Genomic DNA, 24,272 nt, shown 5'->3' with positions numbered 1-24,272 from the left:
CGTTTGATTCAATTAGATTCCATTCGATTAGATTTAATTTTATTTAATATATATTATATCTATAATTTAATATAAATATATAATATATACCTAATTTAATACATAATATTATATACTAGTGATTTTAACCGTTAAAATTAGGATTAATAAGAAATAAAGATACATAAAGCTTTAAATTATTATTTTTCTTAATAATGTAACCGATATTTTTTAATTTAAAAATGTAATTACTGATGAAGTATAGTAAATTCTTCGTGTAAATTTTAATCGTAAATAATGCATGGAAGAATTCATTTATTATTAGATACTCTCATTAAAGGGGAAGCCGTTATACAAAAGTGACTTTTTTAAATTTGTTGATTACATTATTCCTTTCAACCTACTTATCCTCAAATTGTATTTTTAAACGTCCTATTTATTTTATATAATAATAATTCAATTCACTATCAAATTTGAAGTAAAACTTCTTTTGAAAGTTTGTTAATTCTAAAATTAATGGGTAAAATCACTAGTACAGTTTGTCAAACGTAGCAAAAAGTTTAAAAATTTCGGCGATTTTATGATTTTCAAACTCTTTCCTACGTTTGACAAACCATATATATTATGTATTAAATTGGGTATATTTTAAATATCTTAAATTATAAGCATAATTATAATAAATAAAATTAAATCCAATTAAATGGAATCGAATTGAATCGAACCCAATATAATTGAATATATGAGAAATATTCACTTCTGTCGGCACTCCGCAAGTGTCCCGCTCTAATTTGTTTCCATAGCACACTACCTGTTTTCACTTTGATTTCCTTAACTTCGTTTACCAGTGACATTATCAGTTTGTTTACAATTTATACGTTTCCTAAGATATCTCGAGATAGAAAAAAGATATCGACAAGCGGTTTTCGATATTTTGTTGAAAATTTGGTCTAATTTTGTAATACAGGGTTAAAAGTGAATACTTGTATTTAATATTTTCCAAAGAAAACTAGATTTTCGAAAAACATAAAATAGCGCCCCCTAGCTGGCATATTACTTAATAGGCTGTTTCGTAATTATAACTCTTACATTAACGAAAAAGATCTGTTTTCAACGAGACCAAGTTTGCAAAAATCGATTAAGCAGAACCGGACTTACAGCCATTTTTCATAACAAGGTTCCCACTCACCCCCACCTCTTATTTGCAAAGGTAGAGTTACACTTATGAGATCAAATATTCGCAGAATTTTGCGAAGAATACGGTGATTGGATTTTCAGTGCCCTTCCATTATGTAAATTTTGTAAAATTTTGATTTTTAAATTTTTGATATTCAATTACGCCCTCTAGCGGTGGACTTACAAATATGAAAATTATTTCCAGGCTTTTCTCGAGGCAACTTTTGTTATAAAAATTTTTTTCCCAAAGCTGTACTATAAACGGTTCCTGAGATATGGCCGAGAGCCATTCTTATTGGGACACCCGGTACATTGGTATCAGCCCAAGTCTCTGACGACGAAGGGATTAAAGACTTTATTGATACTGATTCACACACAAGACTTGACTAGTGCTCTTGCGCCATATATTTGGCTTTTAAATGCATCAAAGCGATAGCAAAGCTTTTGCTGAATTCCTTTACTTTTGTATATTTCGTACAGCTCAAAAGAACAGAAAATTTTATCAAATCTTTTTCGTTTATGGTCATCAAGTAGATGGCACTTTTGTAGCATATATCTTTATAATATTTTTCTTTTTTAGCTATGCGAAAAAGTAGGAGGCAAATGCGTGACAGTTCTAGACGGTTTCTATATAGAAACCCTCATCTGTGTTGCAATAGGATTTTTATGGTATTTATGGGGAGCAAAGAAAGTACGACATCTGCAGCAGTTAGGTGACAACGCTTGGAAGCTCAAAAATAAAAAATCCCAAAAGAGCTAGCTTCTTTGGAAAACTGATAAGACTTTTTACGTTTGTAAATACGATTGTTCTATTCCAATTGAATAAACCGAGAACTGGAGGATAACACACAAATAATTTATATTTTTATAGGGTACATTTTTCAGTTTGTTTTGTTTAAATTATTTTCTTTTTGTTTGTGAATGTTTACCAAGTGAAGAATATTGAATTTAAGTTAAATTATGTATTATAAAATAAAAATGTATATCATTTTTATTCAGTTGCAATGCGAAGGCAAACCTGTCCTTATTGTTCACTTGGTACAGAGAGCGCAAACCAGCACTCTAAATCGACGATTTTCGACTCTAATTGGAGTCATCATCAGAGAGGCGTAGGTTTGCTACTCTCTGCCCCAAGTGACGAAACTTCGAGAGTTTATCACCGCATTGCAACTGACGTTACAGAGTAGGTGCCTAGCGACATATCTTAACTGAAAGTCAAAGTTTTCAACCTTATAAGAATATTTAAAATATTTAAAAATATCCAAAATATTCTTAAAAGATATTTAATTGAAAACTTATTGGACCATTTTCCTGGTGAAGCCAGATGGATGCTGAAGCGAAGAAAACAAGAGGGAATTCTAAAACTTGCAATTCACGATCCCGTGTTAACTGGTAAATTCCAACGGAAAATGGACCTATGTTACTCAAAGGAGTAATACTAATATAAAATAAAAATGTATACCATTTTTATTCAGTTGCAATTTACTTAAATTAAATTTGCAATTTATTGGATGCTTTCCGAAGCTTCTTTAAAAAAACTCATGGCATTCGAGATGTGGTGTTCAGACACATTTTAAGAATTTCGTGGGTGGATGGTGTGACTAACGTTAAGGACCTATGTACGTAGAATAGACAAGGATTGCGAGATAATAAACACCATCAAAAGCGCAAACTAGAATATCTTAGCCATGTTATGAGGAATGAAGGCTTGTGAAGAGATCTGGCTTGTTGCTACTCATTCTTTAGGGCAAAGTATTTGGAAAGAGAGGACCAGGGAGGAGAGAAATAGCTTGCCTTCAAAACCTGAGAAAGTGGTTTAATACATCGACAACCGGACTATTCCGAATAGCAGCAAGCAAAGTTAGAATAGCCATACTGATCACCATCATCCGGAACGGATATGCATCATAAAAAGAAGAAGAAGACTAGTTATTAATAGACTAGTAGGAATTGTCCTTGAAATATGGAAAATATGTTTTTCAATAAAAAACATTATTAATATCCTAGGGTTAAAAAATTTATTAAGCGAAAAACATACCAACGCGATCTCGGCGCGATGGCGATCGCGATTCAACTCATCTGAAGCAAACAAGAACATGCGTATTAGAAATAAATGTTTCATCAAAACTTTCTAAATTCATTCTAAAATATTGTTATGCTCTGTATTTCTCTCTTGTTGTGAGATTGATCAACAAATTCTTATTTTGATTAATTACTTAATTATTTTAATTATTACTTATGTAAAACAAAACCAAAATTAAATTGAATTCTCTAATAAATTTTATTCTCAGGGCTATTTTAACTTTAATGCATTACCTTAGGTTTGTGGCTTCTAGTATCTCTAGTTGCTTACTTCATCGAGGGACAAAACCGGGAAACTAAACACACTCGATGTCATATAAATGTTATAAATATTTTTTATTTATCCAATATACCATAAATATACGCTTTAAAAAATTATCCTAAAATTTAATTATGTTGCAACTTTTTCTCATCTAATAAATTAAGCTTTAATTCTGATATCTCCTTTGTTTTAACAAATTTTATTTAAATAATTCATTAGAGTATTCTTACAAAAATACTAAAATTTACTTTTCGCCTTTTGCATTGATTACTTATCTCTTCTTTAAATTTTGGAATGACTAAAGTATGCTATAGAAATGCTCAATACAAAAATAATATGGTGTGGATATAAAACAAACTCTCCCCGTTGCACAAAAATTCTGACTAACCTTTTTGTTTCTTCTTTACTTCTTCTTCCTGGATTGCACAGCCTTCGATTCTCTCACACTTGCTCTTAGGATGTAGCGAATGGTCCTTCTCGTCCAAACTGCTTCACCAACAAACAAACAATGGGACTCGCTCGAAATGTCTATTCAGTTTTCTCTCTGCTCGATATCTTGTGCAAATTGATACCCACCGGCTACTCGTTCTAGACCGAACGCAGGAATCTCCTCGGGCACAAGGAAAATTAACTTCTCAACTCGGTCAACGATTTCGTTTCACCACGATCTGCTCGCAAAGGGCAATTTCACCACTTTACACCGACTTCTCACTTTTTAAAAAACTGGACTGTCCTCTCCAGATATTAATTACATCTTCTTCTTCAGGTGCCGTCTTCAGGAGGTTGGCAATCATCATAACTATTTTAATTTTTGAGGCAGTGCTCTAAATAGTTGTTTTGAGCTGCATCCAAACCATTCTCTCAGGTTCTTCAGCCATGAAATTCGTCTTCTGCCGATGCTTCTTCTGTCATCTATCCCTGCATTATGAGTCGCAAGATGCCATACTTCTCGCCCCGCATCACATGTCCGAGATACTGTAGTTTTCTTTCTTTAATTGTAAGTTCAACTTCCTTCTCTTTACCTATTCTTCTCAATACTTCATTGTTCGTAACTCTATCTACCCAGGAAACCCTCATAATTCTTCTATAGGTCCACATTTCAAAGGCGTTAAGTCGTCTCATTGTCTCTACATTTAACGTCCATGATTCCAATCCATAGTATAGTACACTATATACGTAACATTTTGTTAGGCGTACTTTAAGAGCTAATGTTAAATCTTTGATACATAGGACCTTTTTCATTTTCATAAAATTAGAACGTGTTTTCTCGATTCTGACTTTGATTTCTGCAGAGTAGTCATTATTTTCGGTTATAAGTGTTCCTAGGTAAGTGTACTTTTTTACTCTTTCGATCTGCTGGCCCTCTACTATCAAGATTTCGTTAGTATTATGGTTGTTTTTACTAATTTTCATAAACTTCGTCTTTTTGATATTGAGAGGGAGTCCGTACTCCCGACTACACCTTACTATTTTACTCATGAGTATTTGCAGGTCTTGTAAACTATCGGCTATTATTACTGTATCATCTGCATATCTGATGTTGTTAACTAAGACTCCATTTACTCTTATGCCGACTGTTTCATTTTCCAGAGTTTCTCGCATTACCTCTTTAGAATAAGCGTTATATAATAGAGGTGATAGTATGCAGCCTTGCCTGACTCCTCTCTTTATTTCCATTTCTTCAGATGTTTCTTTTTCTATTCTTACTATTGCTCGCTGATTGTAATAGAGATGTGTTATTAGTCTTAAATCTCTTTCATCTAGGTTTTTAGTTTTTAGAATTTCCATGAGTTGGTCATGTTTTACTTTATCAAACGCTTTATTGTAGTCTATAAAACAGATGTAAAGAGAACGATTAACATCCAAACATCTCTGTGTCAGCACGTTGAAGGAGAATAATGCCTCTCTGTTGCCCATACCATTGCGGAACCCGTATTGAGTGTCATTAATATCCAGCTCCAGTTTAGAGTGTATTCTGGCGTCGATAATTTTCAGCAGAATTTTCAAGGTATGTGACATTAAGCTTATGGTTCGGTAGTCACTGCATTCTTTGGCATTCACTTTTTTTGGCAAACACACAAATGCTGATGTCAACATTTCTCTAGGGATGATTCCCGTAGTATAGATAGCGTTAAACAGTTCTACTATTATGTCCAGGTTTTTCTCGTTGACCAACTTTATCAGCTCGCTAGGTAATTCATCTGGACCAGCAGATTTATTAGTTTTTATAGAGTTTATTGCCTGACTAACCTCTGATTTGGTTATCTCTGGGCCTACGTCTCCGGTTTGGCTATCTACGGATGTACTAGCTTCTCTGTGGTCATGAAATAGTTCCTCGATGTACTCTTTCCATCGTCGTAGTTTTCGTTCTATGTCCATTATAATATTTCCGTTTTTGTCGAGCAATATATTTGAGGTTTTTCTATTTTCTATTCCGGCTAGTTCTTTGACTTTTTTATGTAGGTTGAAGTTGTCATATCTGTTTTAAAGTTCTTCTATTTCTTTACATTTTTCAGAGAAGTAGGTTTCTTTGGCCTCCCTAATTTTTCTTCTTATTTGGTTTTGAAGCTGTTTATAGCGGGTCTTATTATTTGTTTTGTTTTTTCTTCTTTCATTCATCAACTCTAGAATTTCCTCCGTCATCCATTCTTCTTTCTTACATTTGGTTGTTGTAAGTATTTTCTTACTTGGCTCTAATAGGGCTTTTCATCGATTGTCATTTGTTTCGAGCTTCTGTCATGTGTCACATAATATTAATATAGCTACGTCATACGTCTTTGGTTTGTATCATTGGTAGATACCAATAACGTATGACGTTGATATATTAATATTATGTGACACATGACAGAAGCTCGAAACAAATGACTGTGAATGAAAAGCCCTATATAGAGGTTTTGAAGATTTGCCACTGCTGTTCTACGTTGCAATTATTTCCTGGGTTTCTATCTAGATTTGTGTTGATTTCATGTTTCAAATTTTCTTTTGTTTTTTCTGAGTTAAGTTTCTGTATGTTAAGTTTATTGTTGTTGCGGCTTTTTTGCGTCTTTTTTAGTTGAAGTTGAAACCTAGCAATAAGAAGACTGTGATCAGAAGATACGTCTGCTCCTGGATATGCCTTTACTGCCTGAATTGAGTTTCGATATATGTGCTTTATTAGGATATAGTCAATTTGATTTCTGACGATTTTGTTGTCTTTGTCAGCTGGATTTCCATGTATAAAGGCGTCGTTTAGGTAATTTAAAGAATGTATTTGCGACTCTAACATTATTCTCCTGGCAAATTTCTATTAGGCGATCCCCTCTGTCATTTCGTTCGCCGAGTCTATATGGCCCTACATTAGGGTAGCATTTTCCTTCGCCAATTTTTGCATTGAAATCACCCATGATCACTGTTATGTCTCTAGATGCTGTGAACTGTAATGTTTTTTGAAGTTCGCTATAAAAGTTCTATTTCTTCTTCATTTTTGTCAGCAGTTGGCGCATAAATCTGAATTAGGTTCATTTTTCCATGAGTTGTCAATAACTGCAACATTATAATTCTTTCGGACACCGGAACGAAGCCTGTTACTGATCTCTTTACTTTTTCACTGAGGATCATAGCAACTCCATATCTGTGTTGGGTGTCGCTGCTTCCAGAGTAATAAATTCGCCCATTGTCTGTATTGAGTTCGCCAGAACTGACCCATCTTGTATCGCTTATTCCTAATATATCGATATCTAGTCGCATCATCTCTTGCTGTATATTCCTCAGTTTCCCACGTTCATACATACTTCTTACATTCCATGTAGCGATTTTGTAAGTGGATTTGTATATATTTAGGGAACAGGGATTTCGCTGACTAACGGCCTGGGAAGCCCTGTCGTTACTGTTGTTTCCTCCCCTGCCGAATCTTGGCATCCGAGAATCATGATTAGTAGGTTGTTGATTGTCATTTCTGCAAGCCATGACGATTTCTAGGGATACTCCATAAGTCTTTAATGCAGTGGTTTCCCGTTGCCTTCTGCATTCTTATACCGTTGACCATTCTGTAGGGTTCATCCGCCTTCGAGACCGATTTCTCAGTCTCAGGACGAAAGAGTGCCCTGCCACTTACCAACTCATCCGCCCGAAGCCGTTGGTCAGTAAGTGGGGGATTGCTTATACCGGCAATCATTCGGTGAAGAGCATGTAGGTTGTAGAAAGAAATATGGTGACCCGTCTGCCCTCGGAAACCTAATAGTCATTCGGTGTCGGAAGAAGAAGAGGTAGCCAAGAGAGGCCGATAGGAAAGATTAAAGACATTTCACTCAAGACTATTTTCATAAGCGTATGAGTATTAATGCACTTTGTGTTCCCGCTCATACTTCGGGTGTTGACTACAGGCTGTATGCTCGTCCAGCAAAATTAATTACATAGTGACCATTTTTCTCTCCTCAAATTCAGACTCCACACTCTCATCCCTTCCATCCTTCTTTCTCCGCCAATCACAAAAATTATCTCTACCCACTATATCCATATTTTCATTTCTTAAGAACCCATTTATTTTGTATACAACTTTTCCATTTTGTTAAATTCTAGGAGATACCAAATTACTTTTCGTTGTTTCAATATGCTAAACAAAAAACCTTATATTCTAAACTCAATAAATTTGTTTATTGTCTCTCCTTCTACGAATCATTTACAAATGTCATTGTTCATTCCAAAGCGAACTAAATGTCCTTTCTAATTTTTACCGCATAATTGTATATCCGTTCAAAGAACCATTAACAAATCACTTAACGATTTCACTTTCCGCGAAAACACTGTCTACTAACTAAATTATCATATTTACAATTTTTGGTCATATACAGGGCGACGAAAATCTATGATCTCGTGGTCTCTGATATAAATTTATTTTCTAAAATTTTCCCATAAAAATTTTACAATAATATGTATAGAAACCGTCTATACCTCTCTGCGAAGTTCTGGGAACAATTTATAAAATTCTCCTTATTGCTTGTACCTCATGTTACTACCTATCCAAACATATCTTCTTTTTCTGCAAAATAAACTGCATAAATGTCTTTATTATTAAATGGAAAAAATAAAATGCCCACGCATACCTTTTATTAAATTTCTTTCTTTATCTGAATTATTTCGAATAATGAAGGTACATACAGCAGTGCTTCTTCTTCTTGTAAATCGCCATCGTGTTCGCTTAGATGTGTTCTCCGCTTTATTAGTGTATTAAAATAAACTCAAGTATATAGAAATCGGCCCACTTCAAATTTTTGACCTGAACTGTATTTTTGAAGTTATACTTCTTTAGGCGCGATTTCATTGAGGGTGAAATTTTATTAATCTGTGCGCATGCGCACACCGATAGTATGGTATTAGTCGTTATACGGGCTCTGATTGGGTGTTGAAATGATCTGTCAATAATTGTTCAATATGGAGGTTATCGGTAAACAAAAATATTGTATATATTAGTTTTTATTGTTGTGAGGACAGAAATGAAATCAAATTTATAATTATAGTGACTTTTTAAATAGTTTTGAAAAGCCGCAGGTACGTAATTCTAAATGTTTCAGTTGTATTCCAATAAAAAATTATCTTCATACCTATCTATTTGGAAAATGTAAAAAAAAATAATGTAGTTACCTATTAGTAGGCAATGCTTTAATTTACATAATCTGATTACGAACAAACTTTCTACAAATTTTCATCTAATATATCGTTTTCTTACTCTATATTTTGTTGTATTTTAATTCGACAAAAATCAAACTAATAATTTGATTAAATTCATATAAATAAACAAAATGTCAAAAATTTTACGGTGTAAACGTTTAGTTTGTGTATATTCCCACATGACGTATACGAGAAGGTGGTGCAGTGGGAAGTCGCTTCAACTTTCGTACGGCGCGATAGACGTGAAGTGGGTTCAAGCCCCAAGCAAGTTGTTACTTTTTTATTTTTTTATAGATTTTATGATTTTAAGTATATTATTATATAATTTTTTCAGAAAATACGTCTTTAATTTAAATTGTTGGCAACAATTATTGTTCAGAAATCATTTGTGGCATTTTTCAATGTGTTTGTGTGTGTTTTATTCTTTTATTTTTTTTAATTTTTGGTATTGTTTTAATAAACATTTTTGGAAAGTAGTAGAGAAACTGTTTAAAGTATATTGATTTCGTTGAAATCATATAATAGAAGTATAACTTCTTACGTGCGTACAAAGTATACACATTCTTTTTTTTTCAGAAACTAGGTACTACTCTGATCAAAAAAAGGGATATACTGTTTGAAAGATAATTTACAGTTGAGTCCAGGGTTCTTTACCCGTGCGTCATCATGTAAACCTATACATATACGAAATAGGTCGGAAATTTATGAAACGTAACTGCAAGTGACAGAGAATAGCTATTGATCCGATCACGGGTAGTGTATAAAATTTGACGTTATCAAATAAATAGAATGTTAAATGTAAGTTTTGCTTTAAAATTTTGGTGCAGCATTACAGCTACATTTGAAGTAGCTTAATAAATTCTTTTAATAACATTAGTGATTAATAAATAAATAAACAATTTATAAAAAATCAATAAAAAATTGTCTTTTTGTCATTTTATTCACTTTGGCGGAAACTTAAACACAACCATTCCTTAAGTGTGTGAATGAGGTTAGCTTTGTATGTTGTAAAAATTAAAGGCAAAATAAAACACACCTACCATAAAATTTCAAACTCCAATATAAAATTAGTTGTGAAAACAACTGTTTGTGTGATATAAAAAACTTCAAAATGCAAAAATTCGGCAAAAAAACAGCAAAAAATTCAACACAAAGACAAACCAGAAATGTCACAAATTGTACTTAAAATTAAAATCATTCTCAAGCGTCTTTTTTGTAACTATCTCTTTTCAATGTACTGAGTCTAGAGCGTTCACAAAAATAAGTGTTTTTACTTAATAACAGGTGGTAACTGGTTTGCCATTAGTTTCACGCGTGGAAAAGAATGATGCTAGATAAAAAGTATGTGTTTTATCTCGCCAGGTATTAATGAAGAACGGGTAAAGAATCGTGTACTCAACTGTAATATGTTCTAATATGAGTATACATTTATGAAAATTTATTTCGACTTCTGTTTAACAAGCAAATTAACTTGTTTATTGCTAACACAAAAAAGGTATTTGACAATTAGAAATTTAACAATAATTAAAGTTTTAATAACGGGTATGACCTCCCCTTGCGTTAATAACTTCTCTCAAACGATTAGGCATAGATCTGATCAAGTTCGCCCTTGTTTCTTGTAAGATGTTAAGTCGCCCTTGTTTCTACTGCGACAATAAGCTCTGGGATCAAGTTTGGGGTATAAAGCCTAGCTCTAATTCTTTGTTTTAGGTAATTCCATAAACAGTCTATGTCTATGGGATTGAGGTATGGACTGGACCATGGCTATTCCATGACCCGAAAACCGACCTGATTGCATAATATAATCTTGCACGATTCTTGAGGTATGCGAACTTGCATTGTCCTGCATAAAAATAAATTCGTCTCCAATGTAGTCAACGTAAGGTACCACATGCATTGCTCAAAGCTCTCCAATATATCTAGCACCAGTTAATCTTTCTCGCTTGTGAAGACGGTTACCCCTACGAATGAAAAAAAGCTGGGTTCATGCCCCCAAAGAAATGCACCCCAGATCATGCAGGAACCACCTCCATACGGACTACGCTCTTCAATGCAACATTCTGCAAAATGCTCTCCTCGTCTTCGGTACACTTTTCTTCTTTGGTCGCTACCATAGAGGCATATTCTGGTCTCATCTGAGAACAGAACAGATCCCCATTGTTCCAACGTCAAGTTCAGATGATCCTGTGTAAAACGCAGGCGTACTTGACGATGAGCTGCAGTAAGTTTTTGACCAATCACAGATACTCGAGGAGTCAGATTATTTTCCTCCGGTCTTCGTCTCACTGTCCACTAATAACCCAAGGGCGGATCCATGGTGGGGGCCATGGCCCCCTCCGAGAATTAAAAAAATATAAATTTACATATTTGCAGTTTACATGTTTTTAGTTTCAAACACATATGTACAAAACAGGAGATAAATATGTTTTCTGGACTAGAATGAAACATAAGCAGTAACGGAAGCTTTAAGAATGACATAGGATGTTTTGTAAATCAAAATGTAGATAATTTTACAGTGCCAATTCCCATATTCTATACACACAAAGAATAAAAAAGAAATGGAGTGTTACTTGGATCACAAGAATAAAAAAGAAATGAAGTCATAATAAAGGGATGACAACATTGTCACAAAACCTTTAATATCTTTCGCCAAACTTATGGGCAAAGACGGAGCCATACAAACCTATGAAAAAACATCATACCACAATGAGTGCGTTGAGGTTTTCTACAAAGTTATCGCAACCCGCAAAAGTCGGTCATTAACCAGATAGACTCTCAAAAGTCTAAACAGATACAAGAAAATAAAAAAAGACTACGACCAATAGTAGAGTCTATAGTGTTCTTACGGAGAAATACGGAAAAGAATAACGCAGGCAAACAGAGCTTATTTTGCTCTCCCCCATATATTTCGGTCTAAAAGAGCTTATTTTGCTCTCCCCCATATATTTCGGTCTAAAATTAAGTGTCCACCGAAATACAAAGATGAGAATCTATAAAACCTTAATTCGACCAATAACATGCTATAGCAGTGAAGCCTGGGTCCTGAAAGAAACATCCAAAAACAAATTCGACACATTCGAAAGGAAAGTACTTAGGAGAATACTAGGCCCTGTGAGGGAAAACGGAATCTTTAGAAGTCGATACAACAACGAGCTTTATCAACTTTATAAGGAAACTCCCCTGTCAGACTTCATTAGAATACAAAGATTGCAGTGGGCCGGACATGTGATAAGAATGGGAGAGGATAGGCTACCAAAACGAGCACTGAATGCTAGAATGCAAGAAAAGTGACCGGTTGGGAAGCCACGAAAGCGCTGGGAAGACACAGTAAACAGCGACGCACAAGCCCTTTTAGGAGTCCGTGTATGGAGAAGAGCAGCCACAGACAGGCAAGGGTGGAGGCAAAAAATAAAGGAGGTCAAGGCTCAATTTAGGCTATAGTGCCGTAGAAGAAGAAGAAGAAGATAGTGTTCTTAGGTCGGCAAAATATTCCTCTAAGAGGCCATCATGATGATGGCTTTCTGCTTATAGTCCTGTCGCCAGGGGGGGTACAACGGCCTCCTTAATTCAGATGGACTTACCCAAGTTTTTTTTATATATTTTGACCCGTAGAATACAAATTTTTTGGGTAACAGTTGATCCGGATGTCGATAAGATTGTTATAGACAAAGAACTTGAGGAATTACATAACAACGATTTCTCGCAAAGCAAAACATCTTTTTGTATTTTTTGGGTCATTTTAAGCAAAAAATATTCCTACAAGTTTTTTCGTATAATGCATAGTTTTCGAGGTAACCGCGGTTGAACTTTCAAAAAATCGAAAAATTGCAATTTTTGAACCCGAATAACTTTTGATTAAAAAATAAAGTAGCAATTCTGCTTACCGCATTTGAAAGTTTAAGTCAAATTATATCGGTTTTGATTATTTGTATTGCTAAAAATTAATTTTTTTATTGTTAAACCAAGCTATAAACACATAGTGTTTCCCGTCCCTAATACATGCGTTTTAACGCATGCTATACTCCATCTAATTTACTTACCGTTGCACGTCATCCGCGTCATAGCCTGTGACGTCACATGATACCAACACGAAATATTTAGGCGGTAGGTGTGTTCTTTTTTAGAATCACTTTGCCGAGTAAACTGGCATTACAGCCACTAGACATATTTTATTATATACGCGTAGAAATAATATTTAAAAGATTTCTATTAATGTCAACTTAAAGAAATACACAATAATATGTTTCTTTTAATTTGTATAAATGGATTATAAAGCGTTTTTATGAAGCACATGTGTTCGGAATACACTGTAACTATAATCGAACGCAGGTGATATTTTGGCATAAATTGGTAACATTTATTTGACAATTGCGGTGATGACACTTCATATTTGTTTATATTCTTTACTATAAGTATTTGTTTCATTATATTTACTGTTTTTATTATATACTTTAACGTAAGATTATAACTTAATTCCTGTTTCCTATTTCTAAAGTTTTTATTTATTTATATTGAATATTAATTTGTTTTGCTGTATAATTGACTTCCGCAAAAATTGTGTGATGTATTTGATTTAAAATGAATTCAAGAATTTTTTGTAATTGGGCAACAATGTCAACTTAGATCTCTAACGTAGATAATGACGTGCAACGGTAAGTAAATTAGATGGACTGTACGTAGAAATTGTCTCGCTTGCACTTGTAGCTACTCTACCTACTCGTTCGATTTTAAATGAGAAATCATTGAAAACATCACTCACGCACTAGCTGTTTATAGCTTTGTTTAACAATAAAATAATAAATTTTTAGCAATGCAAATAATCAAAACCGATATAATTTGACTTAAACTTTCAAATGCAGTAAGCAGAATTGCTACTTTATTTTTTAATCAAAAGTTATTCGGGTTCAAAAATTGCAATTTTTCGATTTTTTGAAAATTCAACCGCGGTTATCTCGAAAACTATGCATCCTACGAAAAAACTTGTCACAGTATTTTTTGCCTAGAATGACCCAAAAAATACAAAAAGATGTTTTGTTTTGCGAGAAATCACTGTTATGTAATTCCTCAAGTTCTTTGTCTATAACAATCTTATCGACATCCGGATCAACTGTTACCCAAAAAATTCGTATTCTGCGGGTAAAAGAATATAAAAAAAACTTGGGTAAGTCCATCTGAATTAAGGAGGCCGTTGTACCCCCCCTGGCGACAGGACTATTATGAACGAAGATGCTGGACCTAGCAATGAGGAGTCCAGGGGCAATTGTCTAGGTTTAAAATCGCATCAGGAGATAAGACTCTTAAACGACACCTATCCGCAGCAACATGCATTAGTAACATCAGTCAAAATCAATTGATAGCATACTGTGGTGAAGAAATAATTGAAAAAATAATGAATCAGGTTCAAAGTGCAAATTATTACTCTGTGATATTTGACGAAACAACTGATGTATCTCACATAGAACAGCTTTCTCTAAATTTGAAATACATATAATAACAACATTCGTGAAAATTTTGTCAAGTTCATTGACGCTTATGAGAACATAAAAACAATTAGTGAAAATCAAGAAAGAGGAGAAGAATAAGGCTTGACAGGAGAAGCATTGGGAAATATAGTATTAAACTTGTTGAAAGAACTGCACCTGGATCCGAAGAAATGTGGAGGAATCGATACTGACTTTAAAAATACTTTAATAACGATAACTTTTGAATGTCTGTATGGAACTCAAAAGTGTGTGAAAAGTGCCTTAAAACTCATCATTGTAACCCTACTGTTTTAAAGTTACTCTCTGGCCCGCCGGTACCCCTCCACAAAAAAAGTTCATGGCCCCTCCCGAAAATCGGTCCTGGATCCGCCCTTGTAATAACCACTCCTCTTACTTCAAGGAGCTATTGTTGCACTAGAACGGCAATAAGATCTAAGGTGGCGATGTCTGAATATTGTTGACACAATAAAGCAATCTGTTCCAGGTCATCTATGAAAGAATCAAATTTCCTCATAACGTTGGAACACTTTTCGAACCGCTGCGCGTGTCATATCCAGTTGTACAGCTACAGCTCGCTGTCTAAGTCCATTTTATATTAATGCAATAACTTTGCATACAATTTTCTCTTTTTTTACCTCTGTATCTTATTAAAATAAACATGGTGGACCTTTTCAGGGACTTTCTACCCTCGGTAATAATGTAATCTTTCATTCTGCGTTTAAGTTTTTCAAAAATACTTATTAGTTTTCTTAGGATTCGAAAAAAAAAATAAATACATTTAAAAAGCATTGGGACGAAATTTTGCGCAAATTCGATAGAATTCGAGCTTAGAGAGAATTCGCTAATATATAACGCACTGAAAGAAGGGTTTGGTATACACTGAAGTTCGGCCTATTCTTCAGTTCCAGTTAGAAATCCGCCGACACGATCCTTCCAATCAAGCATTAGCTGGTAGTTCAACACTTAGAAGTAGTTCAACGCTTGCTCTGGGTAATCCAACAGCTTAACACGTTCGGTACCAAACGCCACTTGGCTGGTACCACGTACCTAAATTGTTCATTTAGTATCGCAGTACTGCCGCCGACACTCGTGCGTCGTCGGCAACCTTGACGAAACCCTCGTGACGATACAGTGTCGTCGAGGGCATTAAACGAGTTAAAAACGTTCCTTATCTTCAAATTTTTCTCTTTGATTTTTTTTTATTTAACTGTCTTGTCAACGTTCCGTATTTTTTCTTAAACTTCTTTTTCTTTTACTTTTATTTACCGAATTCGTAACAATTGAGCACTATTTGACTTGTTTTGTACTTTTGATTTGTAATGTGAAATCTAAAACATTCTTTATTATACTCATCATACCATACACCGCTCATATCTAACTTGTGGTATTACCCCCGTATATATTGGGATACTTTGTGGTGGGAGAAAATATTCTGAGGGCGGTAATAAAAATCATCATCTGATCTTTTGGCGGCATATACAAGTCACAAGTATGCAAAATATGGTCAGAAATGTTTTACAGACTTTATGTAGACATGTTATCAATTGTTTTAAATACATATTGTAAACGTAAATATCTATATAGTTGTTCCATTACATCTTTGCACAGACGTCATGATTCATTTTGAAACAAGTTTAATCAAAACACTAAGTGAAACGTACCTCGATATGTACTGTCAATGTAATAATTAGGAAATGGCTATTATCCCGGTGGACGTATTTTATAAAGTTATTTTATTGAAGTGTTTAATCTTTTTTCACTATTAAGGAGATTGATGACAACATTAAACAGCTTGAATATCATACCCACTATTACCAGAAAGATAAATATAGAACGGTAATAAATAGATTTAAAAAGAAAACAAAAAATTAAACAGTAATCTCGAAAATAAACAAATAATTTTCCATTCGACAGAACTATAGCCACACTCATGTAATATAATGAAAATTTGTAGGTTCAAAATACTACTTGACACATTTTCGTAAAAAATAAATGAGTAGGTACTTACCGGAAGTAATAAAATTAAGAGAGCAACAGTTAGTCGTTCTAACAATAATCCAGATTTAGCCATACGGCTCACACTCCATCTAAGGGGAAAATTGACTCATCCCAGATACTTACGGTACCAAAAGGATTGAGCTCTGGTGGGACTCTTTCCGTGTTATCGAGCCTTAGGTGACTTGGAATGCAGGTGTATCTCCGAGAAATTTTCGTACGCATCTGGCCGTCGCGAGTAGTACAGCTTTCTGCATGGTCTTATAAAGATGTTCATTCAGACCCAGCTTTTTTATGCTTTCGAGGAGGGTCTTCGGAATGACTCCAGTAGTAGAAATAATAATCGGTATCGTCTGGGTACTTTGCATTCTCCATTGCCTTCGTATTTGAATTTCTAGATCTCTGTATTTGGCGATCTTTTCAGTAAATTTACTACGTAGATTATTGTTGTTAGGTATTGCCACATCAATTAGTGTTGTTTGTCTTGTTAATTTATTAACTAGTACGAGATCTGGTCTATTATGTGCCACTGTTTGGTCTGTGAGCACAGTGCGGTCCCAGTATAGCTTGTAGTTGCCATCCTCAAGCATACTATCAGGGATGTATTGATAATACGGGAGATGGTCTGTTTGGAGAAGTCCCAGCTTGATAGCTATCTCTTGATGAAGGATTTTTCCCACTGCATCATACCGTTTCTTGTATTCAGTTGCAGCAAATGCCTGGCAGCCCCCTGTAAGATGTTGGATGGTTTCTTGGGCTTGACATCCATATCGGCATCTGTCGTTTTGAACCTGAGGGAGTTTGATGATATATTTCAGGTAATTTCTGGTTGGTATAACCTGATCCTGAATGGCCAGTAATGAACCCTCCGTTTCAGGGAACATATTTCCTGATGTCAACCAGTAGTTCGACGCTATATTGTCGACATAATCTTGGCTGACCTCATTGGGATGTCGCCCGTGCAGAGGTTTACCTATCCAGGCGCGCACTTTTTCGTCCTTAGTAAGGTGGTTTATGCGCATTTCTGGTTCCCTCAGTTTGATCGGTGTTATGTCATCTACTGCGCAGATAGCGCGATGTAGAGTAGATGTCTCAGCCTGCATCTGAAAATAAGTTCTTAAATTAGCAATTTGTTTATCTAATTGCTCACCTATATCCATAAGTCCTCTTCCTCCTAGATTCCGTGGTAATGTTGTTCTTTCTACTTCACTTTTAGGATGGTGTTTTTGTGCCTTTGTGAGGTGTGTTCGTACTTTTCGCTGTAGAGCTTCTATATCTGTTTTTGTCCACTTAACAATACCAAATGAGTAGCTAATCGCGGAACATGCGTAGGTGTTTAGTGCCCTAAACAAATTTCTACTGTTAAGGTGTGAGCGAAGCAGCTGTTTTACCCTTCGTATAAACTCAGTAGTTATCTCTGTTTTCATTTGTTTATGGTCAATTTTCCGCGCTTGCTTTACTCCAAGATATTTATACATATCGTTTTCACCCATGGCCTCGATGTTCTGGCCATTTTGCATATCGAATCCTCCGGGCTTAACTAACAATAATTATTAGTATAATTATTATACTTGAAAATTAAACTTAAAATGACCTAGGTACACAAATACTAAAAGTTAAATAATTTGAAAAACCAAATAAACAATAAATTCAAATAAACTAATAAACACAACACATGCGCTAATGTCACTGTCACTGAAGATCATAACCGTCAAAATTCATAGTAAAAAAAAGGTATTAAAGACATGACGTATTATTTATCCTTGTTTAACTTATTGTGGTTTCTAGGGACAAGCCGCTTAATTTTGCGATACTAGTTTCTGTGAGTAAAAAACAGACCTAGTATAAAAAGTAATTCGTGAATAATTTCATGCATGGGCAAAGATAGAGAGGAAGAACTATACCATACCTTTCTCCAGTACATATTAGATTCATGGAATGAATAATACTGTAGGCCAGAGGTCGGCAGCGTTTTTAATGTAAAGATTTAAATACTAAATTAAAAATTCATGAAGGGCGCCAACTATTTTTTGACCTAACAAATATATAAATATAAACGTATAAAAAATATACGTTGTGAATTTCTTATGTAAATTAACAATAGTTTAATGGCGCATTAAAATTTATTGCAGGGCGCAGTGGCGCCCGCGGGCGCCTCGTTGCCGTCCTCTGCTGTAGGCTATCATCTACCTACTGTTGTTACGCTTTATTTTATAAATGCATACCTTTATTTTTTTCCGTCACTGGTAATATTATAAATCTGAGTCATGTTGTAAAAATTTTACAAATTATTTAGTGCTTTTAAAAGTATTTGTAAATATGAATGTGAAATAATATATTTTGTTATAAAACTGTGAGAATATATAAACATTTGTTGTAAATTTTGTGTTTTTAGGTGTAGATAATTCTGTGTGAATTTTTTTTAGTTATACAAGTCTGCTAAATTAAGTTTCTAAAAATTCTAGCGACAAAGACGTGATTTTTTATTTAAAAGTATATTAAATTCCTCAAAAATTACCAACATGGACTTAGCACATCAGTAGCAAAAGCTAACCTACCAGTCACTACGGGAGACCCTGACAAAACGAAAGAATACACAAAGAAGTTTATCACTGAAATAATCACAAGACAATACAAACCCCATAGAAAAGCATTGGTTGACTGAAGAAACTGTCAACCTTGTAGAAGAAAGAGAGAAACTTAGAACTTTACTTTATAACTATAAAACACTTATGCAGACAATAGGGAACTTGCACGTTTATTTATTACATGATAATGTTCAGTTTTGTTTAAAAATGAGATTTCCAAAATTTCACGCTTCAAAAACTGATAATAACTTAGGCCCGGTTTTTCAGTGAGAGGTTAAAATTTTGGATAGCTAACCTAGTTTAAATTTTAACCAAGATTTTAGCCCTTCTAGCGTTTTTCAGTGCTTTAAACTAAGTTAACAAAATCTCGGTTAGCTAACCACTTTTTTTCTTCTGTTGGCTGCAGTTATGGTGCTTGCGCATGTGCAATTCGAGAAATAATGATCAATTTGACAGAAAAATAAATGAAAACAATTTCATAACCAAATTAAAACAAATGTTAAATGTAATATCAAGTTCGGAGTCTTTATTTGGTTCATAACATCTACCTCGGTTTCATAACAAAATAGACCATTACAATTACTGGGACGATTTAGACTTTTTTGTCGATTTCGTTTGTCAAAGACCACGGTGATATCGCTATTGGAAATTATTAGCCAGGAAATAAGAAGTCCAACTGTTTCGTAAATAATTATTTTGCTGTATAGACAAATTGATAATTATCTTTATTTTACTGAAAATGGTTAGGTATTCATTTTTGATAATTATCTTTTTAAAATATATTACTAGGAATCATGCATTAAATCCTGTTACAGTATGTGTAAACATTGGTACCTGTTACAGAGTTATAAAAATATATTTTCTTATAATTCCTTCCTATTATAATAACGATAATAATTTAAAATTTCCTTATAATAATAACGAGGAAGAATACTTCCCGCGATAAAAACAAAATAACATAACCTAACTATTCTCTTCAAAATAAACATTCTACATTCGACTCTGACTGACCTGATGCATTCACTGCACCCATGCGAAAGCGTAACCACAAAATTCGGAGTTAAACCATCTAACGAGTATCGGTTAAAATATTGGTTACTTAAACGGGTTTAATCTCTAACCTAGTACTGAAAAACTGATTAACCATAATATTTCGGTGATACAAAAATATATAGGTTAACCCCGCACTGAAAAACCGGCCCTTAGAAATACAAATTTAAAATCTTCTGTATTTTAAAATAGTTCAGACGACCCGTGACGTCACATAGTTTTACTATATGGCTATGTTTATGATTATATTTAGGTATTTTTTTCTTCTCCTTCTTTAGTTTATTGGCCTCCACCTACTTGGGTATTTGGCCAGCTCATCGTCGCGGCATAAAGGAAAAATATTTATATTTCTAATGACATTTATCGTATGTCATTGTAATAATATATCACTTTGTTGAGATTGGAGTTTGATACAGTTTTTGAAGGAAAGGAAAGAAGGTTTACTGTGGAAAATAAAACCATTTTGTAAAAGTACAAGTTTTCTGTGAATAGTTCAAACGATCAAAAACACTTGTAACGTCACATAACTGTATTTTCTACTGACGTTTATAATTGCTAATTTAAAATTATATACAATTTTGTTTACTTTGTTGGTGCAGAATGTAAACATATAATCATATGACGTCACGAGGCGTTTTGGGCTAGCTGTTTTAATTTGAATTTAGAATCGTCTTTAGGGGCCAGACGGAACGCAAAAACAACTTTTTTATCTTTGATACATGTTTTAAATTATGTTCTGTTTGATTTATAACATTTTATTCGAATTTAAAATTTTATGTAAGTTCCCTATTACATGTATATTGTAGTCGGCTATAAGTTGCATTATTTCTGTCGGTATTTCGTCTGGTCCTACAGCTTTCCCAGTTTTCATTTCTTTAATTGTGTGAAAACTCACTAATTCTGTTCGTTTTAACAGCTCTATTGCACCAGAAACTCGTACTCGAACAGAAGCTTCAACTAATACATGGCCCAGAGCACGCAAAATAGAATTCTATTTTGCTGACGTCACAAAATAGAATTTCATAATGGGAGAATCGACGGTTGCCAGGCAACATGACGTCACTAAAATAGAATTCTATTTTGCGTGCTCCCACTGCAGGTTAGCGTAGTTGCCATAATTACTCAATGTATATTCCCTATGTCCAGTTGAACGATTTACGTACTGTATATAATCTATACATCATGGACCCTCACTTGCAATCTTTTCATCATTATTATATACTTCTGATTCATTGCACAATAGCACTTTTCAGGATACATATTTCTTTATGAAAATTAAATGCTAGAATATGTTAGTCAGCTACATAAGTTGTTAAAATAGTAAATTTGTACTTATTTCTCAGACTTGTTTAAACTTTTATGTTGTCGGGGTTTATGTTATAAGTCGGGGGTAAAGGGAATATATTGGTTGTCTATAATATTCACTTAATATTACATATACATATATGGAAGTTACATCGAAGATGATTAATATAAAAATTAATATTAAACTCACTTAATTTCCGAGCTGGGGCAAATTGAGCTTTCTTAATTAACTATTCTAATTGGGAAATAAGCCACAATTTAACTTGAAAAATAGTTTTATAACGTTCAGTGGAGATATTGCAGTAAAAAGAGAAAAATTAACGAAGCGGCTCTAATTGTGCTAAATAAAGAAAATTGTGTCGGAAATTCCTCGGTAGAATGTAGCAGGATGTGGTTACCCATATTAAAAGAGGAAGTCAATAGAAAGAAAATACCACGATTAGTAAGTCAATAACATATCGAGAATAGTACATATTTTATATTTTAGTATTATTTATATATCCATGTATTATTAATATTATTTATAATTTAAAATAACATACATATACTTACAATGTTGGGATAGTATCAAGGGGTTTCTTCGTGGTTTTTCCTCGTGATTTACTATGGAATCACTAACAAGAGAATTTTACTGTCATCGTTGCGTGTGGTTGTCTTTTTAAAGATAGATCACATGCTATGATCTTTTTGTGACGGATATTCTTGAGTTAAAGTTGATTTCATGTAATCGAATGTACTATCTTACAATAAAGTCGTCCCAGGAACGCAACTCATAAATATTGGCAATATCATTTTAAAGTCTTATACTTTAAAATGTATAATATTATGTCTGAATTGCCGATATAAATGAACCAGATTAAATTAAATTGTTAAAAGAATTTTTTTATTAAGCAACATTTTTATTTAATTTATTAATATTTTGTATTTTGACAACGACGTCCGAAGTGGACGTCGAAACGTTATAAAATTATTTAATTTAAATTGTGGCTTATTTCCCAATTAGAATAGTTAATTAAAAAAATGGCACAAAGAAATACCTTCAGAACAATATTGAGCTTTCTTCTCCCTCTCTGTAGTCTTCATCAGGACAGAACCTATTTTAAGTCTGCCGATCTCAGATAATTTAATTTCAGTAGTATTCTACATATATATTAATACTATTAATCTTAAATATATTTATATAAATAATGCACATTTCAAAAATAGTAAATATTAGAGACAACCAAAATAAGTATACGGAAAATAATGACTGCACTAGTGATGAAAGTCATATAAATTTGTAAGTTTACCTGTTTAATAAAACTTCGTTTTATACATATTTGCTTTATTTCATGAAAAAAAACCTTCACGAAAAGCTCCAATTATTAAAATGCTAAAAGTCTATAAGAAACCATAATCCATGTGTCAAATACAACCATCCCAAAAAATATTGAGACAATAAACATTGATACAGATTCTGATAAAACCAATCCTATGAAACATGAACAGAAAGTTAATTCGTGATTAAACGACGACAAATTCAAAGGCTGGATAAAGAAGGGTACAAAAGATTATTTTTCCTGTTACCTACGCTTGTAGGTAATTCTTTCTGTGTAGACAGTCTGTTTTTTCAATGTGCTTCTAGTAACTTGTCATTCCATCGTTTCGTAGTCTTCCCACTGATCGTCTTCCTATTGGGGAACCGTCTCTCACTATCCTTACTTCTCCATTTGTTGTCATTCGGCTTAGGCGCTCGTTTCATTCTACTCTTCTGTTTTTTACCCAGTTGTTAACGTTGTCCACCTTGCATCTACGTCGTATATCTGCACTTCTAGCTCTATATTATAGTGTCTTACCATCGATATTGTTTTCACCCAATTTTAAAAAAATTTGAAAACTTTGAATTATCCACGTCCGTCTGTCTGTAATCACAACTCCTCCGTCAATATACCAGCTAGAAGGACAAATGAGGTGTCAAATGAAAGCTTATAATCCAAGGATGGTACTAAAGGTGAGAAATTTGACCTAAGCTGTCTGTCCGACCGCGAATATATCTTCTCCGTCATTATACCAGGTAGAAAGACAAATGAGGTGTCAAATGAATGCTTTATAATGCAAGAATGCTAGTCAAAATGAGATATTTGACCTAGGCTGTCTGTCCGTCCGACCGCGAATATAACTCATCCGTCATTATACCAGGTAGTATGACAAATAAGGTGTCAAATGAAAGCATATAAGGATGGTACTAAAGGTGAGATATTTGACCTAGGCTGTCTGTCCGTCCGACCGCGAATATAACTCCTCCGTCATTATACCAGGTAGAATGACAAATGAGGTGTCAAATGAAAGCTTATAATGCAAGAATGGTACTCAAAATGAGATATGTGACCTAGGCTGTCTGTCCGTCCGACCGTGAATATAACTCATCCGTCATTATACCAGGTAGAATGACAAATTAGGTGTCAAATGAAAGCATATAATATAAGGATGGTACTAAATGTGCGAAATTTGACCTAGGACTTCCGGTTTTAGAAATGCGACCAGAAGTACTGTTTTAAAGTCACCGGAATAGTACACGTGATATATTACTCGACGCTACTTCGGAAGAACAAAACAAATATATACTTCCGGTTTCATGACTGTCTGTTCATCTGTCTTTCTGTCCGCGAATACAGGTCTCCATTATTAATACAGGTAGAATGACAAATGAGTTGTCGAATGGAAGCTTAT

The 24,272-nt window shown here is 34.0% G+C and overlaps 1 protein-coding gene across 3 annotated transcripts in view; it reads left to right on the top strand.

The window, feature by feature from the left end:
- The window catches only part of LOC126883570 (acetyl-coenzyme A transporter 1), a 122,219-nt gene extending 99,342 nt beyond the window's left edge, over positions 1-22,877 (top strand). For 2 of the 3 annotated variants that reach the window (XM_050649216.1, XM_050649226.1), the window contains one exon: positions 1,733-22,877. In XM_050649216.1, coding sequence (XP_050505173.1) covers positions 1,733-1,912 — 180 coding nt within the window. In that variant the 3' untranslated portion in view covers positions 1,913-22,877. The remainder of the gene's footprint in view (positions 1-1,732) is intronic. The other variant, XR_007697713.1, reaches the window with a different exon arrangement.
- Positions 22,878-24,272: the final 1,395 nt, after the last annotated feature.

Source organism: Diabrotica virgifera, chromosome 1 (assembly GCF_917563875.1).
Source record: "Diabrotica virgifera virgifera chromosome 1, PGI_DIABVI_V3a".
Lineage (NCBI taxonomy): Eukaryota > Metazoa > Arthropoda > Insecta > Coleoptera > Chrysomelidae > Diabrotica > Diabrotica virgifera.
Note: the sequence above shows the minus strand (reverse complement) of the source record. Positions and strands in the feature narration are given on the sequence as shown.